Source organism: Myiozetetes cayanensis, unplaced genomic scaffold, assembly GCF_022539395.1.
Source record: "Myiozetetes cayanensis isolate MyiCay16 unplaced genomic scaffold, myiCay2020 scf29, whole genome shotgun sequence".
Taxonomy (NCBI): Eukaryota; Metazoa; Chordata; class Aves; order Passeriformes; family Tyrannidae; genus Myiozetetes; species Myiozetetes cayanensis.
The window spans coordinates 1418514-1443739 of NW_026087510.1; the positions used below are offsets into that span (position 1 = coordinate 1418514).

General features: G+C 50.2%; 2 protein-coding genes across 2 annotated transcripts in view; one reads left to right on the top strand and one right to left on the bottom strand.

Annotated features, from left to right (window-relative positions):
- ST3GAL4 (ST3 beta-galactoside alpha-2,3-sialyltransferase 4) overlaps positions 1-25226 on the top strand; it is a 1214471-nt gene that overhangs the window by 547014 nt on the left and 642231 nt on the right. The gene's annotated exons all lie outside the window — the stretch shown is intronic.
- ETS1 (ETS proto-oncogene 1, transcription factor) overlaps positions 14942-25226 on the bottom strand; it is a 47837-nt gene continuing 37552 nt past the window's right edge. The window contains exons 7-8 of the mRNA XM_050323051.1: positions 20797-20915; positions 14942-19607 (exon numbers count right to left, since the gene is read on the bottom strand). Of these exons, the coding sequence (XP_050179008.1) occupies positions 19392-19607; positions 20797-20915 (335 nt within the window). The 3' untranslated portion in view covers positions 14942-19391. The remainder of the gene's footprint in view (positions 19608-20796; positions 20916-25226) is intronic.

A 25226-nucleotide genomic window follows, 5' to 3' on the forward strand; every position in this document is an offset into this window, starting at 1 on the left:
CTCCTCTTCATGGTGGGAGATAAGGATCGTGTGATAATTGCTGGGAACAGGGAAAGATAAATCCTCGTGGTGTCTGTGCCACCGCTGGTACAGCTCCAGCCTGGGGGAAAACTCCCTTTTCCCCTAAAAACATTCAAAAACTTGATGGGAAACCATCACCGGGCTTTTTTCTGCCCCTGACTTTTCTCAGAGGGTTTTTTTGGGGGTTGTTTTCTTCCCATGGGTTGCAGTTTTGGGGACTTGTGGTGTGTTGGTGGCTTCTCAAATGTGGCACCTCCACTGGGTTTGACCTGCTTGGGCCCTGAAGGTTCTGGCAAAAGAGGAAAAAAACAAACGGTAGAAATTATATTTAACTCTTTTTTTAAAACCCCTTTCCCCTCCTCTGCCATCTCTTCAGCTGTTTCCTTTCCTTTCCTGGAGGTTGCGGGTTTAATTTTCAAATTAAACTTTTCTTTTGGAAGTAAAAATTTTCAGTTAAAAAACCCCACAAAAATACGGGGAAAACAGCTTGATAAAAATTTACAAATCACTGTTTTAAGGGAAAAATAATGGTAAAAAAACCAAAGTTATGGCCAGGCCTCTCATTGATTGACCCACTTCTGTGCAGTGGAAATCAGGGCTCATTTCAGGGGGCTCAGGCAGCAAAACTCCCCCGGTGAATCTCCAGCTGAACCCAGCAAGGTCAGTGTGGCCATTCCGAGCTGGGAGCAGGGATCAGACACGTGGAAAAAGGAGAGGACGTTTCTTTTGATACCCCACCCCCCTTCCCCAAAGCCACCATGTGCCCAGCACCTGAGAAATGCTATTTATAAACCCGGGGGAGGAGAAGAGAGCCCATAAATCTTCTGAGTTTCCTTTTTCTCTGCGGATCGGGAGGAAAATGAAAACCACGTGCTGGAATTCCCTGGGAATGGGAAATGCCACCTCCTGCCCCCCAGCCTGGAGATGCCCGTGGGGACCTGCTGGGGCTCACCTGGTGATCCCAAAGAAGTTCAGGAGGCAGAGTGAGGGGGATGTTTCTCCCTGACCTACAAAAAGGAATTTTACTGCCATTTTGTGGGGAGATTTCATGTAGAAAATCAAGGAGGCTCCAGGACTTTGGTGCTGAACCTAAGTCTCTAAATTTCCTCCAAATTCCTGGAGGAAAGGCGGATTCCAAGCAGGAACAGGCTCAGCACTGCTGGAGAGACGATGCCCCATCCCACTGAGTTATCTGGTGGGAAAAGCTGCTTTCCCTGGGATCAGCGGATCAAAGGGCAGGGCCACCAAACGTGACCCCCGTGGGTGACCTGCTGGGGGGTGGGCAGCACATCCAGCCTCCCAACCCCGTCCTGGCTGTTCCCTCTCCCAGCCAGGGTGAAAGGGGAGCTGTGCTGGGCACAGCCAGTGACCCCAAAGGCCACGGGAGGAGCAGGAGCAGATGTTGAACAGAAGCTCCCAGTGTTGCCCTGGCCACGGGATGGGGGGGGGCCCTGCCCGGAGGAAATGACCCCAGGGAAGATGCATTGTCCCGAAATTTGGGATCAGGGCAGTGCCCAGGGGCAGCAGCTGCTAAAAATGCCAGCAGGGGGGAAAACAGCTCCTGCCATCCCTGCAGAACACGGTGGTGAAATTGGGAATGTGCTGTGCTGTTTGCATGGGTTGGAAAAAGCATGTCCTCAGTTTTTGGTGGTTTTTTTTCCCCCTTTCTTCCATCCTTTCCACTGGTGCTGTTCAGCTCTGTGCCCTGGACCTAAAATGCAAGAAAAAAAACCCCACTGTCCCCTGGTTTTATTGGTATTTTCCACCCATTTCCTCCATCCTTTGCACTGGTGCTGTTCAGCTCTGTCTTCTGCTCCCGAAATGCAGAGCCTGGGAGTCTCTTCTGCCAAAAAAACAAACAGAGGGAAGTGATTTTTATATCATTTTTAAGGGGGGGGGGGGAGGAAACTGAGGCACGGAGAAGGGATGTGTATTAACTTCTCCTTCATATCCTGGGGGTGAGGCAGGGACTTTCATACAAGTTTCCTTGCAATCCTGGACAAAATAAAAGGCACTGCCCAACTCCTCCTGGATATATGGGATACTTTCCAAATAGAGGAATGCTGCCCAGATCACTTTCTCTCTGCTGAAGGACAAATAAACCAAAAAAAGTCCAAAAATCCCTCCTAAAATCCCAAGTGAGGAGCCTCCCTGAAATGCTTGCCTTGGAAAAACCTGGGGATTTTTATCCCTGTGGAATAACTGGGGCCAAAAAGGGTTTATTTCACTCATGATGAGAGGGAGGTGCCAGAGGAAAGAACTGAAGGTGGTGAGACTTTTGGGTATCGAGAATCAGGCAGAGAATCAGAACGAACCACATTTTTGGGGCATAAAATTGGGAAAAGCAGCAAAAGACAAGAAGGAAAAAAGAGGCAAAATCTCCCCCAACGCCATCCAAGTGTTTCCCAAACCACCCCCCGCAGGAAAAGAGCTGTAATTCCGAGTAAATCCGAGTGGGATTTGAAGCGCTGGGAAAAGCAGCGTCTGAAGTTTCCAGAGAGGTCCCGCAGCACCTGTGGAATATTTTTCCTTGCTGGCTCCCCCTAATTGGCTCCATCTGGGGCCGGGTATCCCTTTCAGGGCCGGGTGCGTGGGCAGGAGCCATCGAACCATCGGGGTTCGCCCCGATCCTTCTCTGGGATCACAAACATGACCTCGGCCCCCAGGGCGGCTCTGAGATGCCACGATAAGGCAAATACACCCCATTGTCCTTTAATCGGAGCTTTAAGAAAGAAGTTTTGGTGGCACAGCCCATTTTCAGCCTCTTTTTGTCACTTTTTTTGGGGGGGAGAAGGGGTGATGAAGAAGGTAAAAGGAGGGGGGGCAATGCCAGCTTTCCTTTATCATTGTGGGATACAGGCCCTGATTATCTCAAGGAGATGCCAAAACTTCAGGCTTGGCCAAGAAAACAGTGCTTAAAGTGTTATTTCCACGTGCCAAACCCAGGTTTGACGTCAAACCAACAGGAATATGAAGAAAAAGAGAAAATGCCTCCGCTCCACACTGAGAACTTCACCGAGAGGAGGTTTGGAGAGGTTTGGAGTTCAGGAGCCCCCAGGGATGAGCCTGAGGCTGCAGCAGGGGCTGGGATTGTCAGCACGTTATTAAACATTTCTATAAAACAGCCAAGTTTTCTTCTGGTGGGAAAAAGCTTCGGGGAGGGAGGATTTAGGGGGGCTGGGGTGGTTTTTTTTTCCCCATTGCAATTTTCTTTGTGTGGGTGTCAAACCCTGATGCTCCAAAACATCCTAGTGACTCCAAATGATTTGAGAACAATCCTTTTTCTTTTTGGAACCATCCAATAAAGTCCTGGAGAGATTTATCTCCCCATCAGGAGCCTCTACCAATCCCTTTCTAAATCGTGGGGAGAGGTGATCATTTAGTGGAAGCTCATTAACTATTTCAGAGTCCATCTCCTCTAAGTGCTCCTGCCGTCCCTGTGACTGAATTAGTCTCACAGTGACTCTTCCCTGAGTTCATCCCATCTAAAACAGCTGGAGAAGCGGGAAAGATTTAAATGTGAGATGCCCAGGGATGGAGAAGGGTCGGGAGCAAGGATTTAGACTCCCCTGGGTGACATCTCTGCTTCTCCTGGTGAAGCACCGGGAGGAGTTGTTTTCGTGACAAGCAGCAGCAGCACCTGAAATCACAGAATCGTGGAATCAGTTTGGTTGGAAAAGACCTCTGAGGTCGAGGAGTCCAGCCATAAATCACAGTGGGACTCACTGAGGGCTTTGTAGGATGGTGTAGCTCTGATATCACCCCACACCCTTTGCTCCACGGTGCCATGGAAACATCAACTGGATCAGGAGGCTTTCCACAGAACATGGAATCCCAGGATGGTTTGGGTTGGAAGGGACCTTAAAGCCCATCCACTTCCACCCCCTGCCATGGGCAGGGAACCTTCCACTAGCCCAGGTTGCTCCAATCCCTGTCCAACCTTTTCTCTGGCCCACGGTCCCACCTGCTCCCCCCTCCCAGCTGAACTTTGCGTAGGGAGGTGGAGAAGGGCGGTGGAAGAGGCAGGGGGAGGTTCAGGCCCAGCAGATCTCTCGGGTTTCTTCTGTTGTTGTTTCTATTTTCTATTTTTACTCCCTTTACGTTTTTTCCAATTTTTAAAAATTTCACTTTAAAACAAACAAACCAAAAAAAAAAAAAAAAAAAAGGAAAAAAAAGCAAAGCCCAAAGCCCCAAGTCCTGCCTGGAATTTCTTTCCTGGCCCATTCTCAGCCTCCGTGCGTGGTTCCCAACGCGGCGTCGGGGGCTGCATTGACTCAGCGGGGCCAGCAGCCAGCTCTGGTTTCTATTACCAGTGATTGATGCCAGGGAACATGTTTAGACTCCCAGGGATAACACTCAGCTTGGGGACTTGGGGAATTTTTGGTACCAGCCCTGGTAAAACCCTTCATTCCTGCGCTGGGGGTCACGGGCCGGGCTGTGTTTTGAAGTGGCTCCCCGGGAGGGTGGGATGGGGCAACAGGGCAGGGCACCCCCAGACCCCACAGCTGATGGGTCCCCCTGCTTTCCCTGCTCCCTGCAGAGCTTTTCTCCGTGCTCAGCTCCCGCTTCCTCCCGTGGGAAACCCGGTCTGGGCAGGACAGGGAGCGAGTGGTGGTGAAAGGTTGGCAAGGACGGAGCAGATCAAAGTGTTCCTCCTCCCCTGGCTGCTGATAAAGCCCTGGGGACATCCAGAAAGCCACCTCCTGGACCAGCAGCTTCCTCACCCCCGGCAGTTTCCAGCTGACTTCAATCCCTTCATAGCAACAGGACCACTAAACACAACTTTGCTTTATTCCTTATATTTTTATTTGCTTTATTTTGGTCCAGTTGCAAAGACCGGAGCAACTCCCAAATCCTTGATGATGAGGGGATTTCAGGAGCAGTCAGGAAAGCTGGGATGAAAGCAATCCAAGCCATATCTCCCCCTGGGAGGTGCTAAACCCTCCATCAGCCTCAGCCAGAGGGACCTGCAGGCCCTCCCACCACAACCATCCTGGATGTGTTCCCCAAGTTTCCCTCACTAATTGGATGAGCCCCAGGAGGAGATTCCCAGCCTTCCCAAACTCCTTCTCCAGCAGGTGTTCACAAACATTAAAAGATGAAGTCTTCTCTCCCAGAGACACAGGGGTGAAGTTTATCCTTTGCCCTTGTCCCTCTAAATCCCTTCCTGGGCTTCAGGTCAAGGCAGCTGCTGTTGAGGGACCCAAAGATGCTCAGAGAGTCAATTCCTGCCACCCTCACACAGGGAAAGACCCCAAATGCCCTGAAAGCCCCTGGGATTGCTCCTGGAAACAGGATTTCTCCCAGTCCAGGAAAACAAGGTGGCCATGGAATTGTTCAGAGTATGCTGATGGAGTTGCCTGGCCCAGCAAGAACTCAGCAGGTTGTTTGGGTCAGCTCTCTCCACCAGGGAGATGGATCCACCCCTCTGGGATCCTCCAAAGCCCTGGTGCCACGCTGTTAAATCTCCTTGGATTACAGACTCCAGTCCCAGGAGTCTTTGGGAGTAAAAAGATGCTGGAATTCTTTGCAGTGCTGGTCAAAACATGTTTGGATTCCATTTGATTCCTCTCCACCCCCAGAAAATGGATATTTTGCAGCTAAAAGCCAAACTCTGCCCCCTTCACTCCCACACAGGATTTCCGGGCTGATCCCTTCCCCTCTTTGGGAACGTCAATCCTGGAGTTTCTGTGGAAAGCAGACATGTCTTAGACACAGCTTATCAGAAATCACCTTCTTCACCTGGAAAGTTGTCCTGAGGGATCATTGCTTTTGCCAGGAAGAATTTTTTTTCAGGCTTGTCTTTCCTTTGGCAGCTGGAGTGACCGAGGAGCTGGCAGAGCCCTGGGCTCCAGGGTGGGCATGTCCCACATCCCAAGGATCCTGCCTGGAAGAGGAGAGCTGTCCTGGCCCGTCCAACCCTCCTGAGGTCACAATCACAATGTTCATCCCCCCTTCCTGGCAAGCAGATGGAGGTTGTCTTCTCCAGCCTGGCTTTCAGGGCTGCCCCAGGCTCTCCTGAGGGTGGAACCTGAGGAACCACCTCAGTCCCAGAGTCTGGTGATGGGGATGAAGACCCAGTGTTGCCTCCTTGGAAAAGCATTCCCAAATAATCCCACCATGTGCTTCCCACTGACCTGGGAGAGACCCCTCCTCTGCTTCCCTCGTGTCCTCCTCAGGGAGAGGGAAAGTGGTGGGAAGGTTATTTCCCAGGACACCCAGCTGGCTGTGGGCTTGGAACCACGCTTGGAAAGGAAGAAGGGATAAAAATAGCCTGGGCTGACGGTGCATGGACTTCTCCAAGCAGCAGCAGTGCCCAGTTTGGGGTGGAAGTGTCCTGGAGTTGTTTCCTGCAGGAATCTGGATGGGGTCAGATCTTCACAGCTCCCATTTTCTGGGCTGCACTTTCCTTCCCTCTTCTGCTACAGGCTTTGCTTTTCCCAAAGGAGATCTGCTGGTCTCCTCACTGTGCTGGTTTTCCAAGGGGATGTTCCCAAAACCTACCTACAGGAGGCTGGGATTTCATCCACAGGTCACCGTGGCACTCCTGAGGGCTGGAGCCCCCCAAGGCTTTGCTCTTCCCATCCATCACATCCCTGTGCTGGGGCTTCAGGATGGAGCCAGGGACTGTGCCAGGGATTTTGGGGGCTGCAGGTGGGTGGGGGGAGGCTCATGGAGAAGGTTTATCCAGCAGAAACTGGGATGTGCAGGGATTGGACCTCTCAGTGCCACCAGAGCGTGACAAGGAGAGCAAAGGGACAGCTGAGTCTGGGTGTTCCTGGGAGGAAAACAGGGAAGCAAGGGCTGAGCTCCCATTTTTCTAATGACTTTTAGTTGTGAATTACTTCAATTAGGTGCTTTTCTGAACGAATCAACCCTAAAATCTGGGCCCCCACTGCCTGGCTCTGAACAGCCCTGCTTTTCCCAGGCCACGTCACGGCTCCCTCTGCAGAGCCAGCCCTTGGAAGCATCTGGAAGCTGAGTGCACAGAAGTCACTCACAAACCACAAAGTCATTTTTTATCCACCACCAGAAACTTCTGTGTTTATTTCTGGAGTTCCAGCAACCCCAAGTGAAGATCCCTCTGGTTTAAAAGGAATGGCTGAGAAAAAAAAAGAGGGGATGGGAGGGATGTGCTCCACGAGGAGAAGAGGATGGGAGTCCTAATACAACACAGGGCTGGAGGAAAACACTTCCTCTGGTTTATCATTTCTGTAGGAATTGCACATCCTCGTGGCCAATTTTCACAGGGAAGGATTGCTCAGATGCCCAGGCCATGGCCAGGAATTCTCCTATGGAAAAGCATCGTGTTTCCCAGGGTGGCTCTTCCTGACAACACCTGCCTCTGCCACCTCATTTGGGTGATGGTTAAAGGCAAGATTTGGGGCTGAGTGCTTCAAATCCTCCTTTCAACCCATCTCCTGAGCTGATCCAGCCTCCTGTGCTGGGCCATCCCCACCTTGTGTGGTTAAACAAGTAGGAATCCCAAAGCAGACTGTTTATTAAACCAGTTTAGCTGAAATGTGCAGCTCCTGGAAGCAGCCTCAGCTCTGGGGTTGGTTTTCCCCCCTTGGAGTGCTCCTGGAGGGAGAATCCAGCTGCTGAGATTCCTGAATCCACACTCGGATCTGCTCTGGTTCTGTTTGTCGTGTCTGTAGGAACTGCACGTTCCTGCTTGTGAATTTTAGCAGGGAAGGATTGCACAGAGCCACAGATCCCTCCAGCAGGAATTCTCCTCTGGAATAGCCCCGTGTTTTCCAGCATGTTGTGCCTGGTGGCTCTTCCTGACAACACTTGCAAATGGCTTTTTGTTGAGTGGTTGGGTTTGTTTGGGTTTTTTTTTTCCTCTTTCTGGTGGCGGAGCAAGCACTTGGTGACTCACCACGACCAGGCCTGGGCAGTTCCAGCCCTTTCCCTGTGTGTCTGGTTGCAACATCCATTTTGGGCTCAGGCTGGGAGGTTTTGGGGGTGGGCACCAGGTTGGTGCAGCACGAGGTGGTTGGGAAGGAAAATATGCACCATCTCATTGTGGTGCTGCTGCAGCATCCTAGTGCTGGAGTTAGGGAGGGATCGTGGAATCCCAGAGTGGTTTGAGTTGGGACAGACTTTAAAGTTCATTTTTTTTCCACCCCCTGCCATGGGCAGGGACACCTTCCACCAGCCCAGGTGGCTCCAACCTGACCTTGGGCACTTCCAGGGATCCAGGGGCAGCCACAGCTTCTCTGGGCAACCTGTGCCAGGGCCTGCCCACCCTCCCAGCCAGGAATTCCTTCCCAATATCCCATCTAACCCTGCCCTTTGGCAGTGGGAAGCCATTCCCTGTGTCCTGTCCCTCCATCCCTTGTCTCCAGTCCTCTCCAGCTCTCCTGGAGCCCCTTTAGGCCCTGCAAGGGGCTCTCAGGTCTCCCTGGAGCCTTCTCTTCTCCAGGTGAACCCCCCCAGCTCTCCCAACCTGGCTCAGAGCAGAGGGGCTCCAGCCCTGGGAGCATCTCCATGGCCTCCTCTGGATTCATTCCACATCCTCCTGATGCTGAGGCCCCAGAGCTGGAGGCTCCAGGATGGCTTTGCCACTGGCACCAAGGAACGTTTCCAGCTCCAAATAAGACTGAGTTGCAAAAACTCTTCCAGAACTCCTGTGAAAATCCCAGGCTCGTTGGCAGCACCTCTGCCTTGGCATCCAGAGGGGATCCCTGCAGGGAGCTGCAACAGGGCAGGAATGATTCCTTTGGGCTGGAGGATAGGGACTCCTATAGATGCTCCTCATCTGGGGGATGAGGAGCAAAACAAGAGCTCCATTTAAGCCCCAGAATTCCTGAGCAGAGCCTTGCAATGAACACACCTTCCTCACTTCCCCTCTCCCTTTGTTCACTGATGGGTTCTTGCCTCTGGATCTCTCCCCCTTCCACTGCCAAACTTCTCATCCCCGTGCAGGGAGGGAGCCTGTGAGTGGGATGAACCCTTTCCTGCACCCAGGGAGAGAAAAGAAGCTCCCACAGCCTCATTCCAATGGTTTTCCTTGCTCTGTCCTGACCTGCAGCCAGTTTTGCAGCTCCCCCACTACTTCAGCTGGAAATTTTGGTGCTGTTGGAGGGCATGAATTTATTACTGTGTCACCCAAAATCCCATCGTTTGAACCCTTTCCCTCTATTAATGCCAAGGCAGCCAGAAATTCCTTGGATCCACAAGCCCAGTGAGAGCCACTTATTTATTTATTTATTTGGCATCTCAGCTGCTCTTTCTCCTCTTTCCCTGGCTGGCACAGAGCCCTCACCTCCTATTTTTATCATCAGGGGTCGGGTCTGCCATGAAAGTGGGACCTCACAGGAACCACAGCACCATCCCAAAAAGGGGAAAAGGAAAAATAAATACACATTTCCCCCACCCTGTGCCAGGGCTGGTTCTCTTGGGGGAGGCAAAAGCCAAGCCAGGGCCGTGCCAGCTTCGTGCTGAGAGTGGTATTTCCCTCATTTGCTTTATTTTTTTTTTTGGGGGTGGGGGGTGTTTTTGCAAAGGAAAATGAGCCTGGTGAGGTGGAGCCTGGAGATTTATGGGCAGACCAGGGGGTGCAGAGGAGAGAGGGGTTTTGGGGGGTTGAGATGAGAGGAGAAAGGCTGGCAGGGGGTTGGAAACAGCTGCTCGTGGTGTTCACAACAAGGGCTGCAAAGTGCCTTCAGTCCAGGCCTGAAAGAGCCACCTTCCCCCAGGGTTTGGGGCACATCCTTGGTGTCCCCGTGCCCAGGTGGGTGGGCCCGGCTGGAGGGAGTGGTGCTCAGCATTTTGCACCGTCATTTTGCACGTCATTAAGGTCCAAAATGACCCAGGTTAATGTTTAATCCCCTGCGTTGCTGCTTCATCTTCCCAGGAAGGCGTTTTGGGTGGATTTGGGGAAACAGAACCATTTACTCAGGGGGAGTAAATGCCCTGAGCTGTTTGGGCAAAGCTTCCCATGGGACTCTGATCCCTCCAGCCCCATCTGGAGCATCCCAGCCCCAGGTTTAGTGTGCCAGGAACACCCCAAACATCTCCCAGTGTCCCCCATCCCGCTTTCCTGGGAGGTATTTGAGGTAGAGGCTGCAGCAATGTGGGTTTATCCTGCAGTGCTGGGTTTATCCTGGCTGAGGATACGAGGAATTGGAAAAAGGATTCCATGAAACAACCCAGTGGTGGTGGTGGTGGTGCTGGCAGGAGCAGCCATCCCACCCTGCTCCCAAACAAGGATCCCAGTGTTTGTGTGGTCTTTTGAAGGTTTGGGATACGGGTTTGCACTTGGGAAAACTGAGGCAAGGAGGGGCAAAGAGGCCAAATTTCCAAACAGCTCCACAAGTCCCGGATCCTGCCTCCCAAAACCTCCCCTGTGGGATCCCTGCCAGCCCCTCCTGCCCCTTCAGGCTGGCACAGAGCCCTTTCCTGCTGCCAAATCCCTCTGCCTGCTTTCTTGGGCTCATTTAGCCAAGGGTTCACCCCCTTGAGTGGAAAACGAGGGCAGCGATGCCAGAACTGGGATTTCAGCAGGAGCAACCAGGAATGGGGAGGGGAGGAAACAGAAAAACCCCAAAGCAAACCCCAAATATAGGGGGTTTTATGTGTAATTTTCCTTGCAGCTCTTAGTCCCTGAGGGGATGATTCTCCCCTCCAAAAGAAACCCCTTCCTGTGCCAGGGTTTGCTCTTCCCTCTGGCCCTCCCAGTGCACACCCAGCCCCCTGTGAGCCTTTGGATTTGGGTTTGGAGTGCTGGTGGTCTGGGCTGGCACGTTGGTGGTCTGCACAGAGCCAAGGGCTTGCCTGGCTCTGGCTCCACCTCAGCCTTTCCAGCTGGGAAATGTCAGCAATGGAAGCTGGACACGCACTGGCACCATTCCTGGGATGAGCTGTCCACTGAGCCAGGGCTGGAGCGGGAGATGGAGATGGGATGGGGGAGATGGGACGGAGGAGATGGGATGGAGATGGGATGGAGGAGATGGGATGGAGGAGATGGGAAGGTGGTTAAGGACCAACCCAGAGCTGGGTGGGACACAGTGGGTTACAGAGGGTCTCTCTGGGTCCTTCAAGGGCAGTTCAGACTCAAGGGGTGGAAAATTGGGACATCCTGGGTTTACCCCATGGAAAGGCAGCACTGGCTCAGCTCAGCATGACCAGGCCAGGAGTGTCCTGATCCCTCCCCAAAGGGATGCTGGAGGCAGGAGGGGGATGCAGGGAGCATCTCAACCCTAGGGATGCAGAATTTTAGGGAGAATCCCCACCCCAGGTATGCAGCATCTCAGGGACCATCCTCACCCAGGGATGTAGAATTTTGGGGAGCATCCTTACCCAGGAATGCAGAATTTTGGGGAGCATCCTTTCTCCAGGGCTACAACATCTCAGGGAGCATCTTTTGCCCCACGGATGCAGAATTTTGGGGAATATCCTTCTTTGATGGATGCAAAATCATGCAATATGCAGGTTGTGCTCATCCCACATGGAATCTCAAGATGGATTGGTTGGAAAGGACCTTAAAGATCATCCAGTAATGATCCAGGGAAGGAGGCAAGCTCACTCCAGCATCCCATTCCAACTCTCTCTCCACTCTCTTGATGCCTTCCCCTAAATTCCCCTTTCTCCTCTTTCACCACCTCCTTCCCCTTCTCTGGGTCTGTCTCAGGGATTTCTCCAGAGCCCTTCCCTCAGTTCAGGAATTCCAGTTCCTGGTTCAGCCTCTCCAACTCCAGTTCAAATGTCTCATTTCAAGGCAATGACCCCCCAAAAGACCCTTCTTCTCTCTGGTCTCTACTCACAGCAGCAGCTCATGGTGTGTCCACCTGCTTTTCCCTGGCAAAGTCCCTCCATCCATCCTGAGTTATCCCTGGGGATGTGCTGCCTCCTGCCCCACTGCACTGCTGGATTCCTACATCCCTGGATCCCTGGATTCCCCACCCAGGCAGGGGTTTTCCTGCTGGGAAGTTTCACCCCTCCCAGCAAACCCCTTTTCTCAGCTAAATTCTATCATCACCAAGCTCATTTATTCCATGATCCTATGAAAAGGTTGGACACATTGATCCTGGTCCATCCTGGGTAATCCTATTCTCTGATTTTAAATTCCCAGGCTTTGCTATTAATTATTATTTTTAAAATGAAACGTATCAATTTTCAATATAATTCTAATTTTTATAGCTTGCAGGACACGTTGCTGCAACGGGGATGGATTTGGGAGTGCAGAGTTGTGGCTGGGATGGATTTTTCCATGGCAAAAACTCTGTGTACGTCCCCAAACTCTGCTTCCCCATCCCAAATCTTTTTGGTGGGTTTGCACAGAGGGTCTTGGCACGGGCAAAAAGAGGTGGGGTTTGTGCTTTGAGGGCACTTGGTCTGCTCAGCTGGAGAAGAGGATGGAGCAGGGTGGGCACTCACTGTCCCAGGCCACTCCCAGCTTTGGGGGCTCTCCCAGCCTCTCAAATTCAGGGATTATCTGAGCTTCCAGAACACAGGAGTGTCCCACAGCCATCCCAGGACCACTTCTCATCCCTCAGTGTCTCGGGACATCTTGTTCCCTGCCTGGCTGCGAGCTGAGTCACCACAAAGGGAGCTGTTTCAAATCTTCCCTGTCCTGGATTCATCCACTGTGTCCTCATCACCCTGATGACTTGTCCAGCCTTCTCGGTGTCCAAGGAGTCCAAGTGTCGCATTCCTGGGCGCTGTGTCCGCTCCACTCCGTGCTGATTGAAGCAGCAATCATCCATCAGTGATGTTGTCCTCTGGGAATTTCCCGTGGCACAAACCCTCCAGCCCTTCGGATCAGCGTCAGCTCCTGGACCTCTGACCTCTCCGAGATGCTTCGTAAATCAGCACTCCCAGACCAGCCCCAGTTCACCCCCACCCACTCAGGCACAACCCAGAGCTCCTCCTGGATGGATGAGGATGAGGAGACACCAGAGCCAGCACAAAAGTCCCTGGAAAAAACATCCCAGCTCCTGGGCAGGGCCAGGATGCTCCTTCTGGGTCCTTCCAGCTCCGGGTATTCCAGGATTCCACAAAACCCGAGTTTTAACAAGTTCTGGGGCACAAGGGTCTGATTTGAAGAGCCCACAGGGGGTTCCTCCTCCTCCTCCAGCCCAGCCCGTGGTGTCCAGCAGGACACAGGAATTCCAGCAGCATTTCCCGCTGCCACAGGACACGCTGGGGGCCACCAGGCCCGGCTGCTCCCGCTTCCCAAGATCCTGCTGAGGAAAATGCTCTCCCAAAAACCCGTTGGGATGGGGATTCACAGATATCCCGAACTCCCAGGGAGGAAAGACCCTTTGGAAAGCCTGGAATTGCCCCTGGAACGGCCCAAAGGAAGAGGGAGCTGATGTGGAGCTGCATTTTCAGCCCCACCTTTCATTCTCATGAGCAGCCAATAATGGGGAAAGTAGAGAATTTGTGTAATAGATATTATAAAATATAGAATTTTATACAGATATAACGTTATAAATAATATATTCTAAAACATAATTGTTATTTAAAGGATTTTTAGGAATAATATAAACAATGTAATATTGTATATTATTGTAAAAATTGTTTATAATATAAATATTACTATAGTATTGTAAGTTGTATAATATTATAAATATGTATTTTTATAATCATTTTTAGAAATATAAATACTGAAATTTTATATAGCACTATGATTTATAATCATATTTTCTTATAAATATAATAAATATTATATTGTGTAATTATATATTAAAATAATTTTGATAAATAATATATTCAAAATAATATGATATTAACATGATATATTAATATATAAATAATATGATATTAACATAATTATATTAACATATATAATAATGTTAGTTACTCAATATTATATTAATATCAATATATTATATAATTATATAGCACTATATTAATATTGAAATTAATATAATAAATATATGTTAATAAACACAATTATGTATAATTCTACAAATATTGTAATAAATATTAGAAATAATAGAAAAATGTATAATTTTATTTTAAGTAATTTTAGAATACTGTAACGAATGTAATATTATATATTATTAAAAAGGGCTCATAATAATATAAATATTGCTATAAATATTAGAAATAATATAATTTAAAATATATAATTTTATCTATAAATAATTTAAATAAATAATATCATGAATAATGTGCTATTGGATATTAATAGAAATAATTATGTATAATTATATAAATATTATTAGAAAATTTTATCTATGAGTAATTATATAATATAATATTATAACTAATGCAATATATACTATTATAAAGAATTATTTATAATAATATAAACATTACTGTAAATATTAAATATATATTATAAAAATAATATTATTAATATATAATTAATTGTAAATCTATAAATATTGTTATACATATTCTAAATTATAAACTATTATAGACTCTATAACTGTAATATAAGAATATAAATATTGTTATAAATATCATGATTTTATAAAACATATAATTTTTATAAACATATAATGTTTGGCATTTCTACATTTTCCCCTTGATTTTCCCCCTTCTGCCCCCCCAGAATTCCCAGAGGAAAAGCCCGGAATAACCACACCACCAGCGGGGATTAGGAATTATTCTTCTTTTAATTTCACAGGGTTTAAAATACGATATGAAATAAGGCTACAGTATATAAAAAACTCTCCAGCAAAATGATGTGCCAGCATCAGCAATTAAAACAAAACCAATCCCCCCCTTCTTTAACAATTCAATGCAGGAGGGATTTCTTTTTTTTTTTTTTTTTAATTATTTTTTTTTTTTTTTAATCCTTTTTAAAAAAAAAAAAAAAAAAAAAGACCAAAACAGACCCAAAACACACCACACAGACACACACACACGTCGCTACATCTCTAAGCTACCTCAGCTCAGGTTGTTTTTTTTTTTATTAAAAAAAGCACCTGCTTTTTCCTTTTTTTTTTTTTTGTTTGTTTGTTTGTTGTTAAATCTCACTTTTAAACTTCTTTTCGTTTTTTATTTCCTCCCCGCCCCCGCTTTTAAAAAATATAAATTATACGAAAATACAAGTTGGAAAATAGTCGAACAGCACAATATAACAATCTCTTTTTTTTTCCTCTTCTTCTACGTTTCTCAGCTTAAAAAAAATGTGTAAAAACAAAATACCCCCCCAAAAAAGACTTTTTTCCTTTTTTTTTTCTTTTTTCTTTTTTTTTTTTAACTGAGGCAGTTAATTCCTGGAGATATTCCATTATAACATATATGTATACATAGATTTATCATTTATTTAAACCTCTTTGGAATGTAGACAACAGCTCAGGGGTGTCCTACAGACCCTACCAGAGAGCAGAGCACGCCAAGGCATCCCAATTTTCCAATGGAATAAGCAATCAAGTCCTAAAATCTGGGAGAAAACCCCTCCAAAAAAAAACACCAAAAAACCAAAAAACAAGAAGCAGAAGATGGAGATTTTTTCCTGGATTTTTGGGGGCTTTCTGTGACCTTTTTTTTTTTTTTTGGAGGAGGAGGAGAAGTTGGTTTGGAAAAGGTGAGGAGGTGAAATCTCATTTTAACCTTTTACTTTTGGTTATTTCTCCACCTGAACCTGGAGGAGGATGTGTGGAAATGACGTGGACTTCCACTTGGACGTGCAGGAGTGTCCAAGGATCGTGGTTGTCCCACACAGAGGGGTGGAGAGAGAGGGGCAGCAGAAAAGTGCTTGTGTTTTTTATCATCACTGGAGGGGTTTTATTCCCTCTTTTATGGTCCCAAATATCGACTGTTGAGGCCCCTGAGAGCAAAGAAGGGCTCAGGCTCTGCCAGAGATGCCAAGGGACATCAACCCCGTGGAGAAGAGCAGAAGATGAGCAGGACACAGAAAATATTCCCAAAAAAGCCCCACCAAAAGCACCTGAGACGTCCCAAAACGAGCCAAACCCACCCGATTTCCAATGGGAAATTCCACCCCCATGCAGAGAAACCATCCCAGGGGTGAGTCCCATCCCTGGCAGATCTCCATCTCAGCCCCCTCACATCCATCCTTGTGGCCCAGCACGTGTGGGATACCCAAATTTCCAAGGACCTGAAGGACAGGAGGTCAGAAGGTTTGGGCTGAGCAAGTCTGGTCCAGCACAGCCCTCGCCAAAGACCAGCAGGCAAGTCAGGAGGAGGAGGAGGAAAGAAAAGGAACAAAATCAAAAGGAACACAAGACAAATCTGTGAATTTCCAGTGTATAAACAGCAAACATCTCTGGGATGGTCTCTGGAGAGGGAATGAAAAGGAAAGGAAAAGAGAAAATGATGGACCTGATGTCCCTGGGATGGGATGGGATGGGATGAGATGGGATGGATGGATGGAGAAATGATGGAGAAACTCCAGCCAGGGGCTGCTCCCAAAAACCAGAGCTGCTTCCCATGGCTCACCCTTTCCAACCTCTAAATCATCTTCCCAAAATCACTGGGAACACAGCTTGGAAACCTGGAATAATAAGCCTGGTGGGGTGGAAGAGGGATTTGGCCTGGCAGGACGATGGGGCTGTACCTGAACCTGCTGTTCCTTCTGCTGGAGGGAAATTTTATCCCAGTTTTTTTGCTTGAAAAAAGGCACTTCAGCTGCAGTGGAGCATCCAAGCAGAGCAGCAGGGATGTCCTGGGCCAGGGCACACAGGAGCTGGAGTGCCTGGCACCTTTCCAAGGGTGTAAGGGGGTTCTAAGTGACCCATGATGGGTAATCTCAGGGCACTTTGCAGCAAGACAGGAGCCTGAACCTCCCCAAAACTCCTCCAAGGGCTGGAAATCCAACCCACACGGAGTGTCCTGCTGGGATGCCCTTTGCCAGCTCCTCCCCTGTGCACTCTGTGCCCTCACATCTCCCTCCTCTCCCTTTCCAGCTGCTCAGAGGACACAGTGGAGCTCTGCCCTGGTGCCCCTCCGATGGAGGGAACTCATCCATGACATCCCAGTTTTCCTCTCCTCTCTCCAGCTCGGCCAAGCTGCTTTCCCCACCCTCCCTGTGTGCCCAGGAGATGAGCCAGGGCTTAACTTCCCAGTGGGGAACATCCCTTTCCTCCTTGGGTGCATGTTCCCCTCACCTTCCAACCATCCCCTCTTCCCTCCTTTCCATCCATCCCACCTTTTCTTCCCGTGGGCTCCGTGGGACCACCCACAGCCCCTGAGCCAGCAGTGTAACAACCTCCCTTCCCAACCCCCCTCTGCTCCCCTCGGCTGGAGCTCCCTCTTGGCCCGCTCATTGCCCCTCCACCGGCATCTTGTTTTTAAGCAGCAGCAATTTTGGGGCTGGTCTGCCCTAAAATGACCAATTTTAGGATGTGAAGGTGCTCTGGAGGGAATGGGTGAAGGGTCCAGGACCTCTGAGCATCACCTTGGGATGGGGCTCCCCCTCCAGCCCTGCCCCTGTTCAGGGGGGTTAAGTGCCTGAATATTTTGGCTCTTTACACTCAGCGTCCTGTCCTTCCAAGCTGATCCTTTGGGATCAGGCAGGCATTGCCCACCAGCACCTCTGGAAAGCCCCTGAGCCCACAGTGCCTCTGGAATGACCTCAATGCCCTAAAACACACAAGACTGACAAACAACACGAAAAGAAGGTACTTCTGGTTCAAACACCGCCTCGGGATGCAAAGGCCTGCGGGTGGGACACTCCAGTGGGCAGCCAGATCCTCGTGGATCCAGCTGTGGGGTTGGATCTGACTGTGGGAACACTCCCTGATCCTCTGATCCCCCCTCAGCCTGCCCAGAGCATCCCAGGAGGTGCTTGGCCCAGCAGGATCGAGCCCTCCCGAACAAAAACCAGTCACAGCAAAGCTTTGGAGGCCAGAGGGAGCAGCTCCCACCAGGATTGATCCCAAACCATCTCCCCCAAGCACAAGGACCTGGTGTTTGCTTCGTGTCCCTCACGTCCTGCCAGGGTTGGGCTCCCAAAGAGCCCCAAAGAGCCCATTTGCAGGGATAATTTCCCTTCTCCTGTGCCCAGGCAGGTCGACACTCACAGCACTAAAGACAAACCCCATTTCCCTCGGGGTTTTTAACTTTTTCCTGATTTTTCCCCTCAATCCACTGCTGTATTTTCCATTTATGGCCTTGAAAACATGGGAATTTTTCCCTGTTGTAAAAAAAAAAAAAAATAAATTTTCCGTAAGCACCAAAGTGATCCTTGAGCAAAGAAATGGTTTGGAAAAAGCAAAAAAAGACATTTTCCATGGAAAGCTTGAGAGGCTTTGCACAGCCAGGCAAAAAAAACACAAACCAAAAAAAAAAAAAACAAAAAACAAGGAGATATTTCAACCAGCTTTATCAGCACAGAGTGTGGGACTGGAAATGAGGGCGGCACACCCAGCCAGCATCACCAGGAGCCACTTTGGAGTTAGTTTTCCTTCACATCCAAGTTGCAACATTCCAATTCTCCAGTGGGATCTACATCAACTAAATTCTTTTTTTTATTATTTTTTTTCTCCTTTTCCTCACTCTGATAAAATTCTCTGCTGGCATAACAGAAACAAACACACACAATATTGCAATACTGAGACCATCGTAGAGCTTAAGACTATTTTAAAAAAAACCGAAAAAATACTGGCACAAAATTTAATAAAATAAAACTTTAAGAAATCAAAAAATAAAAAATAAAAAAAAAGAGTCTTGATCCCTCCTAGGAAGAAAAAAAAAAAATCTGTGTCTTGTAGAAAAGAAGACAATGGACAGAAAAGTGATGGAACAAGAACGACAGTTCTTGTGTTTTTCCTATATTGCCCCTCCCCGAAGCAGGAATATTCACCCAGTTGGTTTTTCCCCTCCCCACTCCCCCCCAAAAAAAGTGGAAAATCCTGAAATCCTCGGGAATATTGTCATTTCTTGAGCTGTCCGTTTGTGTGACCAACCACAGGGATCCATTTGATCAGGTTTTTTCTAAAGAGCAAAGGGTGGGGAGGGGGTTGTTGGTTTTTTTCTTTAAAATGAGCTACATTTTTCTGGCTTTCTTAAACTCAGAGCTTCACCCCAAAAAAGCCTGTCTTGGAGCTTGCAGGAAATAACCACAAAGCCCATCCTTCTCTGAACCAAACTTTGGCCAAAATTTGCCTCTTCCTCCACCCAACATCCTCAAAGCATCAAATCTGAGTCGCTCCTGAAAAAAAACAATGAACGGAGAGAATTTCACCCCAAAAAAACCCTGTCTTGGGAGCTTACATGAAACAGCCCCAAAGCCCATCCCACCCCGAACCAAACTTTGGCCAAAAGTTTGCCTCTTCCTCCACCCAACATCCTCAAAGCATCAAATCTGAGTCGCCCTTTAAGAAATAAAACAAAGACCACGACGAAACGAACAGCGAAAAGAACAGCAAAAAAAAAAAAAAGTGGAAAAAAAATGAACCAACATAGTCCCAAAGACTCTCCAAAAGGACAGGGGGTTCTGTTCACTCATCAGCATCGGGTTTGACGTCCAGCATGGCGTGCAGCTCCTCGGGGGTGTAGCCCAGCAGGCTCTGGAGGTCGCAGACGAAGCGATAGACGTAACGCTTGCCGGCCGTCTTGTGGATGATGTTCTTGTCGTAGTAATAGCGCAGCCCCCGGCTCAGCTTCTCGTAGTTCATCTTGGGCTTGTTTTTCCTCTTGCCCCACCTCCTGGCCACCTGAGAGAGGGGGTGAAAGGGGGAGGAAGGTCAGTCTGGCTCGGTTGGGAAGTTTGGATGTGAGGGAAGGGAGAGGGTTTTCCTCGTTGTTGTTTGACTCGTCGTGGAGATGGACACGGACGGGTCACGAGCATCAGTGCTTGGGACAACCAGCCCAGAGCACTGCAGAGGGTTCAGTCTGGAGAAGAGGAGACTGAGGGGAGACCTCCCTGCAGTTCCAGTTTCCTGGGCAGGGGCAGAGGAGGGGCAGGACTGAGCTCTGCTCTGGGGGGACCAGGGACAGCCCCCAGGGAATGGCTGGAGCTGTGTCAGGGCAGGCTCAGGGTGGATCTCAGGGAAAGGTTCTTCCCCCAGAGGGTGGTTGGCACTGAACAGGCTCCCCAGGGCAGTGGGCACAGCCCCAAGGCTGCCAGAGCTGCAGGAGGGTTTGGATGATCCTCTGGGGCACAGGGGGTGACTCTTGGGGACAGGGCTGAGGGTTGGACTGGATGGTCCTTGTGGGTCCCTTCCAACACAGTTTATTCTGGAATTCCATGAGGATACACACAATCATTTAGGTTGGAAAAGCCCTCAAAGATCAAGTCCAACCATTCCCCTAGCACAGCCAATTCCACATTAACTCATGTTCCCAAGTGCCACATCCACGTGGCTTTTAAATCCCTCCAGGGATGGTGACTTCACCACTGCCCTGGGCAGCTGTGCCAGGGCTGGACAACCCTTTCTGTGAAGAAAATGCGAAGAAATTTCCCCAATATCCAACCTAAACCTGCCCTGGAGCACCTGGAGGCCATTTCCTCTTGTCCTGTCGCTTGTACTTGGGAGAAGAGACCGACCCACACCTGACTCCAACCTCAGTCAGGGAAGGCAACAAATACCCCATCTGTTCCCCAAAATAGGTGGACAGTCCTCTCTCTCGTCTGTTTGAAGAGCTTTGCCACTGCTCCTCTCCCTGAGGTGTTTCAGCTTCTTCCCACCCACTTTGGGCCCAAATCTGCTGCTCCCAAGGTGTCACTGCTGCCCAATTTTTAACCACTTTTCAGCTGGACTCGGATTCGTTGCTTTCCCCACATACCCAAGGCCAGAAGAACGTGATTGCCCCAAGCCCACCCCCAAAGAAAGGAGGAGTGGGTTATCCACACCAATGATTCTGAGGAATTTGGGTCTTGCACTTCCTTGCAGGGAACTCTACCTCGTCTGGGTCGGAAAGTTTGAATTCCCAGCCATCGCCCGTCCAGCTGATGAAGGACTGACAGGACTTGTCAGTGAGCAGTTCCAGCAGGAATTGCCACAGTTGGATGGGTCCACTGCCTAGAGAGACAAAGGAGACATTAATGGGACATTAATACCAGGAAAAGCACAGCTCCTTCTATCCTGGAGGGGGGAAAATATCCCATGCAAATGGTGTTCACTGGAAAAAAAAAGAAAACCTCCTGCTGTCAAAACCAGCATCAGCAGCCACAGGGCAAGATCTGGGCTGAGCTGACAGCTGGGAAGTTCAATCCTGCAGGTAACAGAGCTTCCTATTTGCAGGAAGAGCTGAATATTCATGCCCTGGAATGCTTCACTTCGAGTTACATAAATAGGATTATTCTCCTGGCAGGGGAAGAGCGAGGAGTCATTGTCTTGGCACGGGAGCACCCAGCCCTCTCCATGCCAAAGAGCTGCTGGCCATGAGGTGAACTCCAGCACACTCCTGCTTCCCGACCTTCCTGAGATAAGGGGGGACCCAGGTATGACAATTATTTGGCCTCTTTCCAGGGCGTGTTGCTGCAGGAATGGGCGAGGCTGGATACCAGCGGGGGTGTCACAGACACAGCTCCCCAGCTCAGCTCTGGTGCATCTCCCCAGGTCAGATCTGAGCAAATCCATGGGAAATCTCCTTAAGGCTGCTGCTTCCCCTGATCCAGCTGGAGAGGTGATGTATCCCATGCCATAGACATTCCACCTCTCCAGACAAGCCACGGTTTCCATTTTTCCTCTGATTGCTAATTTTGCCCAACAGGAATTTGCCTCGGGGTCCCGGTGCCCCTCAGTGCTCCCCAGCCTGGTCTAGCTGGATTCATGGAGAGGTTTCACAACATTTACCTCCTCCTTGGGCTCGTGTCCCAACCCAGGGTAGAGGAGAAGCCCTGGAGCCAAAATCTCTCTGATGAGCAACTTCCAAACGTGGCCACGCCCAAAATAGTGCACTTAGCTCTGGGCAACGTGTTTTGGGAGAGATCCTGCCATGTTTGAAACCCAGGCTAGGATATATCCCTAATAATAATAATAACACCAGAGCCAGGCAATGGACAATCATGATTTATCCCAGAAGGAATTGCACAGACTGGATCAGGCCGGGATGAACCCAGTGCTGACAGCACTGAGCACGAGCTTCAAACAGGGCAAGAACGAGCCATGGGCTCAGAGAAAGGGATGGAGCCCAGCCTGTTCCCAGGAATGACAATGGAAGCTGTCAGAGCTGTGGCTGTGGGATAACCCACGGAGGGAAGAGTTTGAGATGACTCAAAAGCAGCCAAGCTGCTGCTGGGAGGAGGAAATGAGGGAGCTGGCTCCGGGACAGGGGGATTGTGTGTCACATCCAGCCCTTCCCAAATTGCTTCCCTCCTGTTATCCCCATGGAACTGCTCCCGGGTTTTGGAGGCACTGGGTTCCCTGCCAAGCCCTAGGGGTGGTTATCAGAGCCATGGGCAGGACAAAGCAGGGAGCTCCCAGCATCGTTTCTGCCTGGAAATGGGAAGGGACTCGGCGGGAAAGGCTCCAGCTCGTCGCTCCCGGCAGGAGCCGGCCAAGACATTGACTCCAGTAGGGATGGAGTTGGGTTATCCCAGCCAAAAGGAGGGAGGAAATTCAGATGATGCCTTTGCCTCTCATCCCAAAAGGAAGAGCAAAAAAGCCTGGCCTGAAATGCCACCCCATCTCGAGGCTTGGACCTGTTTACAGCAGAGAAATAAACATGGTGAAAACGTCGGGGAAAAAGGGTTTTCTGGCCACCTGAGGTCTTCCATGGGGAATGTCAGGTGAATTCCCAAAGGGATGGTTTGTCTTGGCCCATATGAATTTACACCAATTCCCTGCATAGAGCCAGGGAGCCTCCAACCCCCAGATCAGGGTAACAGAGACATGGCCAAGGAGACAAGACCAAAGCGAGACCAGCTCCATCCCCTCAAATCTGCCTCTCTCCTGCCCAACCAAAGGACAAGGATTTTTTTGTTGATTCCTCCCCCAGAATAAGATGGATGGAAGCCCATCACCAGGTTCTTGGGTAAGGAAGTGCCCTCAGAACCCCCCTGGGCCATCCTGGCTCTGCAGGAGCCTTTGGAGGCTCGAGGGTCACTGACCCCAAGCCAAGTGACCAGTGCAGTTCCTGCTTGGCTTCCAGCTGGCAGGGACATCTTTCCCTGGGGAAATCCAGGAATTCTTACCCTCTCTACAGCAAGCAAGGTAGGGTTCTTGCCAACCTCTGCCAGGTATTTTGGGATTTCCAAAGGAAGCAGTGTCATCCTTGGAACAGGGATTCCCAAGGTCTATTCCCAGCTGCCCGTGGGACACGAAAACCCCCAAATTCCTCTGTGTTGGACAAGCAATTATGTGAAGAATGTGTTTACTCCCGGCTCCAGGCATGTCCCAGCTCCTGTAAACACACACCCTCCCTGCCCCAGGGGAGGGCAGAGGGGCCCTGCAGATGTGCCAGCCGGGGCACCTTCAGATGTCAGCGAGGCACGAGGTGGCAGGAGCCAAACCCTGGCACATGCCCGAGCCTGTGTGCCCAAAACCAGGAGGGCAGGAAGGTGAACGGGGCAGGGAAGGGGTGCTGGAAATCCAGGTACCATCTGATGCAGCTGCAATTAGTGCTGGGAGGGAGATCTGCAGAAATGGGCTCCTTTCACCTACTCTGCAGACTAGCAAGGAGCAGGGAGATCCTGGGAAATCTCCTCTTTTCCCACAGGATTTCAAGATAACCCTTGGCTCATGCAGCGATGCCACTCCTGGATGTCACATCTCCAAAGCTGCCAGGCTTGTGTGTGCAGCCCAGGAGCTGGGAGCAGTGCCCATTTTCCATCCCTTCTGCTTCAAGCCTTCCTCTCATCCCCCTCCAGGGCTGGAAATCCCCCTTGGGATGCCTGGTTGGGATCACTCCGTGCTGCAAGCAGGCACAGACCATCCAAAGCTGGCACAGCTCGGTGGGTGTAATCCCCCCCAGGACCTGTTGGTTATCTCCAAAACCTCCCACCAGTGGGGGGTTTCTGCAGCTGGATTTGGATGCAGCTCCAGGCATGGAGTAGAGGGACACAAGGCAACTTTTATGCCCCATGCACTTCCAGGAGGTTCCCAAAGCAATCCCAGCCCTGGCTGGGGATTGGGGGCAGCCCCTGCTCCACAAAGGACAAGGGAGGATCAGAGGGTGGTGGGGTGACCTCCAGCACCCCTGGGGCTGCTCAGAATAGCACCCGCCAGAGGGGCCACAATGGGGGCCCTGTCTGGCCCTGGTGGCACTGAACAGGGTCCTTGAGCAGGGAGTGTCACACCACAGGAATTCTCCGGCGTCAGGGGGAAAATATTCCTCTGGAGCCGGAGGACAGGCGGCTCCTGCGGCAGGAACCGGCCCCCTGAGGGCACCCCTGGGTGTCCCCAGGGCAAAGGGTGTGGTGCCACACCATCCCTCGGTCAGGTTTGGAGGTCCCCCACCCCATTCCCAACCGCTGGGAAGTTAAACTGGTGTTGTGCTGGTGGCACCACCCGGGGAGGGCACAGCCCCAAACGAGTCATCCTCACTCTGTCTCTCCAGGCAGTTTCACACTCCGCCCCTCTCAACGGCCTCTGTTTTGTTTTCCTTCTTTCAAACAAGAAAAGAAGAGGCAAAAAAACCCCTGAAACACCTAAAAAACACCGCCACCCCCCCCCAGTGCTGCACCTCTGCTGGGGCTCTGCGGTTTGTGGTTCCAACCCAACAAAACAAGTGGTCATGGCAACGTCTCCAAAACAGCCCTCACCTCACTCGCTCGTGTGAGCGTCACCTCACTCACCCTGCCCCAGCCCCCTTCCACGGCACCACGGTCCCCAATTCCCCCAGAGTGCTGGGAGGCAGCAAAGCTGGTCCCCATGGCTTGTCAGACCCAGCCAAGCCACCTCCTGTCAGCTCCTGCCGGGATTGGTGCAGGAGTCACACGCTGGGATGTGCTGGGAGGGCAGTGGTGGAGCTCAGGTGGAGGCATCTCCAAAAGACAGGTGTGAAAAGAAGCAGGGAAGGACCCGGAAAGCACCTTCCTTGGGGGAGCAACGTGATTTTGGCCATGATTATAGTCAGGAGAAGAGTCAGGTGGGCAACTCTGAGCAAGAGCTGCTTTCCTGAGGCGGCACCTCTGCTCTGAGGAAGAAGATGTTGGGAGGACTGGTCACAGAACCTCCTAAGTTAGAAGGGATCAACTCCTGGCCCTGCACAGGACAACTCCAACAATCCCACCACGTGCCTGAAAGAATCGTCCAACCTCCCCTTGAACTCCAGAGGTGACTGGCAGAGCTCAAGAGGGTTTCATGAGCTTCACACCTCCCTGAAGGTGGCCCTGCAGGCCCTGAGCTGCTGTGCAACACCAAACAAAGCAGAGCCAGAGCCAGAGC